The sequence below is a fragment of the Zootoca vivipara genome, chromosome 5 (genome assembly GCF_965207765.1).
Source record: "Zootoca vivipara chromosome 5, rZooViv2.hap1.1, whole genome shotgun sequence".
Taxonomy (NCBI): domain Eukaryota; kingdom Metazoa; phylum Chordata; class Lepidosauria; order Squamata; family Lacertidae; genus Zootoca; species Zootoca vivipara.
Genome location: NC_142588.1, coordinates 9,615,792 through 9,624,972, shown reverse-complemented (window position 1 = coordinate 9,624,972; position 9,181 = coordinate 9,615,792). Strand labels below are relative to the sequence as shown.

The 9,181-nt window shown below is 47.4% G+C and overlaps 1 protein-coding gene across 1 annotated transcript; it reads left to right on the top strand.

The window, feature by feature from the left end:
• Positions 1 to 2,645: 2,645 nt before the first annotated feature.
• On the top strand, positions 2,646 to 7,495 carry GDF2 (growth differentiation factor 2). Its single transcript, XM_035138168.3, has 2 exons — positions 2,646 to 3,127; positions 5,933 to 7,495. Exons 1-2 carry the CDS (start codon positions 2,788 to 2,790, stop codon positions 6,835 to 6,837), a joined length of 1,245 nt encoding a protein of 414 aa, XP_034994059.3. The 5' UTR covers positions 2,646 to 2,787; the 3' UTR covers positions 6,838 to 7,495.
• The last annotated feature ends 1,686 nt before the right edge of the window (positions 7,496 to 9,181 follow it).

Here is a 9,181-nt window from a genome sequence, read left to right as displayed (position 1 = left end):
CTCAGGTCAGGAGGAGGCAGCACTAAATGCAGCCAGGGAGGCACTGAGTCTCTTTTATCTTTTAAACAGCAAAGGTGACAGGATTCAATCATCCGAATGAGGTCTCCTCCAGATTTCGAAAGGGTTCCTATCTTAGCTCTAGTACATGGAGGAAAGCAGAGGCTTAGAAGTTTCCAAAAGGCTGAGCAGGCCTTATTTGGTCTGGGAGCTGCCGAATGAAAGCACAGGGCTCTTGGGTGAGGCCAGCCAAGTGCACACACACACACACACACACACACACAAACACCACACGAGCAAAGGGTCCTTAATCAGTATCAGTTTTATCATCTTTCCTATGGCCCCTTCACCAAGTATTTTGAATTTGTTTTGTAGGTACTTCTAGTTTCCCTTAGCTTTAACTAGTTCCTGGGTTGACAGGCGTAAACTGTTTTTGCTTCATTTTGTTGCGGGGGGGTCCTAGGTATACGCTCAGGAAAACTTGACCTTATCTTTTATAAAAGCAATGGCTCAGCGGTGCAAAGGAAACAGGAAGTGTGGGCATCTCACGGACAGCTCCATCCAAGTTCCCACAACTCATCCAAAGCCTTTCTTCTGTCTGGCCAGATACGATGAGCTGAGGAACCTGAATAGCAGGATCACAGAAGTGATCATTTCCTAGAAGCCTAGGAAATGTGAGGCACACCTGCTTCTAAGTCTCTTTGTAAAAGATGATAGCAAGAATGACTCTCAGAAGTGCTCACAAGGTTGAAGGGTGCTTTGTTCCTGATTATATATGACTCTTTGGAAGTCACCAAAACCTGGAGTAGGAGTACTTAATTTCTACCTGCTATGACTTCAATTGGGGACCCAGGTGGCGCTGTGGGTTAAACCACAGAGCCTAGGGCTTGCTGATCAGAAGGTCAGTGGTTCGAATCCCCTCGATGGGGTGAGCTCCCGTTGCTCGGTCCCTGCTCCTGCCAACCTAGCAGTTCGAAAGCATGTCAAAATGCAAGTAGATAAATAGGAACCGCTACAGCGGGAAGGTAAACGGTGTTTCCGTGTGCTGCTCTGGTTCGCCAGAAGTGGCTTTGTCATGCTGGCCACATGAGCTGGAAGCTATACGCCGGCTCCCTCGGCCAATAATGCGAGATGAGCGCGCAACCCCAGAGTCGGTCACGACTGGACCTAATGGTCAGGGGTCCCTTTACCTTTTACCTATGACTTCAATGCTCATTCTAGCTGTTAGCTGTGCGGACTGTGGGAACTTATTGTACCAGGATTCCATCATATTGTTATAGGGTTTTTTTTTGGGGGGGGTCCCGCTTAAACCCTAGGAATGCATAAATGCTAGGATTTTGATTAATTGGGATATGGATTAAAATACAAGCTGGCGAGCCTTGCTGACAGGGAATCCCTGGGCTGGCTTACGCAAACCAGCCTGGCTGGTTTAGTGCCGAGCAAACCTGTTAACATGACAAAAGGGGTTGATGGGCCATTGGGGAGGAATGGCTTAGGGGGTGACATGTTACCAAGGTGATGGGGTGTGTGGGAGGAAGAAGCAGCAGGGAGAAGAGCTGAGATCCATCTTGGGCAGGCTGGCTGAAGGCAGGCTGGGAGAGATGCCTTGGACGCCAGCTCTGCGCAGCTGTGGGGGACAAGCCGCTCTTGAAATAGCCATGCTGTAAGATCTGGACTCCCTTCCATGCAGACTGAAAGTGCACATAAATAGATGAAGAAACCACATTTCTTAAAGCCGTGACAGTCTCGACCGTGTCTTCCGTTCTCCAAAGGAACACAGGCAGAGAGAGGGCCAGGCACCTGACTTTTGTAACAAGATGCACAGTTTTCTTCTCATCACAAATCAATGTCCAGCGGCGGCCCCATAGAACTTGCTTCCCTCAGAGACTTGCCTGAGCCCCATAAAGAGCTTCATGTTGGGACACCTTATATCTAAGGAAGGAAGGGAGCTTTATGTGCAAAAGACTGTATAACAACAATAATTTATTATTTCTTTTTGACGGCCATCTGAGTGGCACTCTGGGCAGCTCCCAACAAAAGAAGAAGAAGAATGTTTGTTACTTACCAGAAAACCAAGGAATTGCTATCATATCCAAGTGACAACTGACAATCCTGGGGCAGGGCCGGGGGGGGGGGGAGATGACAGAAAGCAGATCCTCTTCTGTGTACAAACAACGGCGCTTAGCTGATAAATGAGCCCCCTTTACGGGAATTTGCATCGTCATGGGATTGCATCTTACATCAGAACACATCGGTGCCATTTGGAAAGTACGTTACGGAACTTTGGAGCTGTCGTGGGGGTGTTAATATTTCGCTGCGGGAATCTAGGAAAACACTTTACAAATCTCCCTACTGTCCCCCCCCCCAAAGCCTCCTATCAGGCATCCTAAAATACATTATTGTCGCTGGCAAGGAAATGACAACGGGACATCATTAAGCAACGATGACCCCCCCAAAGGAGAACATAGATTCCATCGTGGATGCCATGGTCTTTCATGAGCCATATGTGCTCGTCCTCATGTTTATAGAATCTTCATTAGTGAAGAGCCGTAATAGATAAGGGACTGAAATGTTAGCATCAATCGCCGAGATAAGGGCAAGTGTATGACCAATCTGCTTGACAATTCACAAGGGTCTGGGGCTGGGGGAAAGAACAGCCGCAACACAGCTTCAGAAAGTGTCTAGCTTTTGGTCTTGCTCCCCTACTCACTCCTCAGACTCTAATCGGACAAGACGTTCCTGGATCTCTGTTGGCTTCCCCCCCATACCGGAGAACGAAGCACCTGCAAAATGTACTGTTTTGGCGCCTTGGCTCTTTTGAATGTTGTCTTCGTCCATCTGGCAAACAGCAAACCTGTGGATGTTAGGGGCAGGTTGCTCACGGTGGGAAACTCTCCCGAACACTCTGGTGACCTTGGGATTGTGGATGAAGAGGCCCCTTTCGACTTTCAGGCTTTCCTGGAGAATCTGAAAGCCGATTTCCTGAGGAACTTGAACTTATCAGAGATACCTTCGCAGGAGAAGATGAAAGAGGAGCCGCCCCAGTTCATGATTGATTTGTATAATCGATATACCAAGGACAAGTCCTCCAGCCCCATATCCAACATTGTCCGTAGCTTCACTCCTGAAGGTATGAGCGTTTTCTTCCACAATGTGTGGGCTTGGTTTTCCCAGTGGGTAGGAATCCTACAGTGAGTGGAATCCTTTGTGTGCCTACTCAAAAGTGAGTCCCGTTAAGTTCAATGGATCTTACACTAAGTGCTTATGAAATTGCAGCTTTAGTTACTTGTTCTGTCAACAAGCCTGATCGTTCTTCACGTTTCCTTATACTATAATATAAAAGGTGTCGTTTTCTTTTTAAATCAAGAAGAAATCAGATACCAGCAATAAACTGATAATGTAATTTAGGGCTTGCTTGTCAAAACATCTCTGGCACTCTGCCCCTGCCCCCCCCCTCCCAAAGGGAGATGAGACTCAGAGGCCACCAACTGAACAGCCAGCCAACCCTTCTGGGTTTATTCCGGATGTCAATCGTCTCCCCAGTGAAGGTTCCTGTTTCTAGCAGCGGCCAAATCACAATACTTCAATAGGGTTTTACAATTAGTGCTAGTTTTCAAGAAATTGGGGTTGCCACACGTCCAGAATTTCAGCCGGGCTGTAATGTCCGGGGAAATTCCATGTTGAAGAATAGACATTTTTGAGATTTTGCAGGGGGGGGGCGACTTTGGGCAAAACTCAAAAACTCAACAGTGTTGCCCCCATCAAAAAAAATCTCAGCAACTTTGCCAAAAACAATTTTGCTCAATAACATTTGTGTCCAGATTTTCAATTATTGAAATATGACAACCCTACTTAAAAAACCGATCTGAGCGTTGAGCCCATCTTTATTTTCTATGTTTCAAGTGACCCACCCAAAAATGCTTTCCTCTTTGCACCTATGTGAAGACACTTTAGGATGCTTTTTTAAAAAAGGAAACTAATTAAAACAATAGCAACTAGGACCACATTTCAGGAACAATCGTAGGCACCAGCTCCTGGGGGCCAAGGCACTTTGCCCCCCTCCAGTTTTTGTTTGCTTGTTTGCTTGTTTGCTTGTTTGCTTGTTTGTTTGCTTGTTTGTTAGTTTTTGAGGGCCTCTTCAATGTTCAGAGGGTGTTCAGCTCCACCCCCTGACTCCTTGCATGCGAGGTCAGCACATCGCGTCGGCCCCCTCAACTGTCTTGAGAAGCTGGTGCGCCTGGGAAAGCTACCAGGAAGAGAATTCAGATAGCAAAACAATTACAATTGTTAAGGTTATTGGTTTGTTTTGGTTCTGGTTATGTATTCTTTGTTCTCGTTTTGCATTATTCAGGTTGAAGGGCAGTATATAAATTTAATTAATCAATTAATTAATTATGAGGTAAAATGTGCTCAGCAATTCTATTCGCTGATGACCATTACAAAGAGGAGATCCAAAAGGGGCAGAAAGTTAAGTGGAAACTCTCTCCGCCCCACCCCCCCCAAAAAAGTGCATGCCTGAATTGCTCCCCTCATCCCTTGCCATGTCATGGCTCAGAACTCATAGGAGGCCATTAGGTAAAGGTAAAGGACTCCCTGGACGGTTAAGTCCAGTCAAAGGTGACTGTGGGGTTGCGGCACTCATCTCGCTTTCAGGCCGAGGGAGCTGGCGTTTGTCCACAGACAGCTGTTCCGGGTCATGCGGCCAGCATGACTAAACCGCTTCTGGCGCAACGGAACACCGTGACGGAAACCAGAGTGCACGGAAATGCCGTTTACCTTCCCGCCGCAGAGGTACCTATTTATCTACAGTGGTACCTCGGGTTAAGAACTTAATTTGTTCTGGAGGTCCGTTCTTAACCTGAAACTGTTCTTAACCTGAGGTACCACTTTAGCTAATGGGGCCTCCCGCTGCTGCTGCACTGCCACCACACGATTTCTGTTCTCATCCTGAGGTAAAGTTCTTAACTCGAGGTACTATTTCTGGGTTAGCAGAGTCATACACACACACACACACACACACACACACACACACACACACACACACAGTATTTTGATTTACACGAGAACTTGTAACACCAGCAGCAGCAAGCCATCAGTTAAGATGCAGGTCTAAGACCTATTCCAGGCATCCCCAACCTTCGGCCCTCCAGATGTTTTAGACTACAATTCCCATCATCCCTGACCACTGGTCCTGTTAGCTAGGGCAGCACTTCTCAACCACTGTTCCGCGGCACACTAGTGTGCCGCGAGACGCTGGCTGGTGTGCCCCGACGTGCGGCAACGAGAAGGGCGATTTGCATTGTCACGTGACTGGCGGCCGCCAATAGGCAGCGCTGACCCGCCGGAAAGCAATATTTCTCCTCCTCTTTCCCAAAGCTCAGTGCAAACGAGCCTGGCGGCCGCCAATACACAACACTGACCCGCCGGAAAGCAATATTTGGCAAGTGTTTCTTACAGTCATAATTATAATATAGGGCGGCACAGAGTTAAATTTTTTAACTTTTTTAATGGTGGTGTGCCTCGTGATTTTTTTCACGGAACAAGTGTGCCGTGGCCCAAAAAAGGTTGAGAAACACTGAGCTAGGGATCATGGGAGTTGTAGGCCGAAACATATGGAGGGCCGAAGGTTGGGGATGCCTGACCTATTCCTAATAATAATAATCAGTGCTTTTTTCTATTTAAAAAAATTCAGGGGTACTTTCATTTTCCTACTCATATTGACCCTCAATGAGGCCAAACTTAGATTCACAAAATGTTTAGGGGTATGCATACCCCTGTGTACCCCCAGGAAAAAAAGCAATGATGATGATGATGGTATAATCATAATCATAATCATTGTACAATTCCCAACTTACTGGGTTGCCTACATTTCATATCTCCCACCCCGCAATAACAGGGAGCTATGGTAACAATGCTTATCAATTTTTCCCCACAGATATTGCCTCAGGGGAAATGGATCCTTTTCAGAAATACATCTTGCTTTTCAATGTCTCCATCCCATGGCATGAAGAAGTCACCAGAGCTGAGCTTCGGATCCACACTGCTTGTCAGGAGGAGGCAGAGTGTTTCTCTCGCCTTCAAGGAAACGTGGTCATCTATGGCAGCCTAGGAGGAGATCCCTGGGGTGAACCGAAAGATGCCCAATCCTTCCTAGTCTCCAAAGAAATCCATGAATGCGGCTGGGTGACGTTTGATATGTCTGGCACTGTGAAAAGATGGGCCAAGGAAGCGAAAGCAAGGGCTACCAGTCAGCTGCAGATCACCATGGAAAGTCACGTTGAAAGGGAGCCCACCTGTGGGAAGCCTTACATCAGTGTATCACACGAGTCCAACCGTTTGCCCTTGCTGATAGTGTTTTCCAACGATAATGGCAACAGAATCAAGGAGAACCACCGGGAACTTCAGGAAATGATGGCGCACGAACAGGGGAGCGTGCTTAAGAACGACACTGTTCGCAAGCAGAATGCGTCGCCTGTCGGCGGAATCCGCCATTCCTCATCAAGAAGCAAACGCAGCGTTGAAAGCAACCACTGCCGGAGGACGTCTCTCCACGTCAACTTCAAAGAAATTGGCTGGAATTGGATCATCGCGCCCTCGGATTACGAGGCGTTTGAGTGCAAAGGGGGCTGCTTCTTTCCTTTGACTGATAACGTCACCCCGACCAAACACGCTATCATCCAGACCTTGGTTCACTACAAGAACCCCAAGAAAGCGGCCAAGGCTTGTTGCGTTCCCACCAAGCTGGAAGCCATTTCCCTGCTTTACAACGACGATGCCGGGACGCCCACTCTGAAGTACCAATACGAAGGGATGAAAGTAGCAGAATGTGGCTGCAGGTAGGAGAGCAGAGGGCCTCTCCTTCATAACTGAACCAAGCAGTAGAAATATCTCTCTGCGGATATTTCATAGAATGGCACTTGTTGGAAATAAATGGCTGAGGATGCGAACGGTTGTCTTCTAAGCTGACACCTACCTTTCTCTCAAGAGACAGACAGACACACACAGAGAGAGAATCTGAGACCAAAACTGAAAAATTGGAACAGTTACAGCTTCTCTTAGGCCTATTGCATTAACAGGTCTCCTCCATGCCCACCTATGGTATTGCAAATGTGTCTTGTAGTATTTGAGTTTGATGCATCTCACGGTCCGTGCTAGATCTGCTTTAGGACGCTGGTCACCTGAACCACATGCCTTCATGAACTTCTAATTGTGCTTTTTCGCACAATTCATTCTTCCCGAGGCTGAGCATGGAAGTATTGGCAATTTGAGACAGAAGCCGTACAAAACATTTCGTTTTGTCACCGTGTCTGTTGCGTTGTAACCATGTTTCTGACCCTTTTCCTTTCTCCGTGACAATGTCGAGGTCTACATACTGTTTCTAAGCCTATATAATACCACCTGTGTTTTTTTTTATTTGTTTTCCAGAATATGGACGTTTTCTCATTTCAACTGGTTGTTTCCCCCTGTTTGCCAGATAGCAATTAAAGATACACTTAGCAGCTTGAAATTCTGCAGCACTTTAAGCCAAAGGGGAGGGTATCTAGAGCTCTTAGGACAGCAAGTATAAAGTCTTTAAAAAATTGTCAACAAACTATTTGGCAGAGAAGAGGAGCGAAGGTGAGGGAATTTAATTTAATTTATTATCCACACTTTGCCCTAAGGTCCTATGTTGTGGCTGCAGAGACCGGTAACTCGTAACTGCTGCCTCTTGTGTTGTTGTTTTTGCTGCATTAGCAGCACTGAAGTGACCTCTCTGGGGCACAAGCCTGGGCAGTGTGTCTGGAGGTCTTAGACTGCTCAGAAACAGGACCCACCACTCTCAGCAATTCTGGGCTGCATCAATAGGAGTATAGCATCTAGATCAAGGGAAGTAATAGTACCACTGTATTCTGCTCTGGTCAGACCTCACCTGGAGTACTGTGTCCAGTTCTGGGCACCACAGTTCAAGAAGGATACTGACAAGCTGGAACGTATCCAGAAGAGGGCAACGAAAATGGTCAAAGGCCTGGAAACGATGCCTTATGAGGAACGGCTTAGGGAGCTGGGTATGTTTAGCCTGGAGAAGAGAAGGTTAAGGGGTGATATGATAGCCATGGTCAAATATATTGGAAGATGCCATATAGAGGGGGGGGGAGAAAGGTTGTTTTCTGCTGCTCCAGAGAAGCGGACACGGAGCAATGGATTCAAACTACAAGAAAGAAGATACCACCCAAACATTAGGAAGAACTTCCTGACAGTAAGAGCTGTTCGACTGTGTAATTTGCTACCAAGGAGTGTGGTGGAGTCTCCTTCTTTGGAGGTCTTTAAGCAGAGGCTTGATAGGCATATGTCAAGAATGCTTTGATGGTGTTTCCTGCTCGGCAGGGGGTTGGACTGGATGGCCCTTGTGGTCTCTTCCAACTCTACGATTCTATGATTCTATGATATGGTCCAAAGGAAAGCAGGGCAATATGCTTGGCATCGGCTAGGCTGCAGGAGTTGCCAGAAAGAGGCACGCAAGGTGCCATCCAATTGTCTTAGGCGCTCAACTCTTGATTTGTGTAGGACTTATTCCTTTTCTTCTCCCGGAGATATCCCGCAAGGCAGTGGAGGTTTAGGACCAGAGTTTACCCTCTCCTATACGGGCTGCCTTCCCAGATGTCTGAGCTCCATCTGCACCTCACTTCCGTCTAAAACAGGCACCCCCAACCTTCGGCCCTCCAGTTGTTTTGGACTACAATTCCTATCATCCCTGACCAGTGGTCCTGTTAGCTAGGGATCATGGGAGTTGTAGGCCAAAACATCTGGAGGGCCGCAGGTTGGGGGTGCCTGGTCTAAAAGCATGTGCAGCAAAGGCCTTCTTGACCCACTCTTTGTCTCGTCCATTCAATCCACCAGAGCCTGTCTTTGCATGCAGGGACAGTCCCTAACTCATTGGCTACTCTCAGCTGGTTTTGTTGGCCGGTGGAAGCTGTTCCTCAGGATGTGACCACTATCCCATGAGGACAGCTTCTAGGTGAGAGCCGAGTGCAGGGTGGGGACCAAAGGTGCACAAACTATCCCAGAAGAAGCACGATGCGTCCCCACCAGAACAATTTAAAATGCGGCATTCAAGGCAACTTACGATCACAAAAATAGGGTGGGTCCTAAAAATAGGCATGTCCAGCATTTGCCTTTTGAACTTCTGAGGGTGGTGGAGCTACCA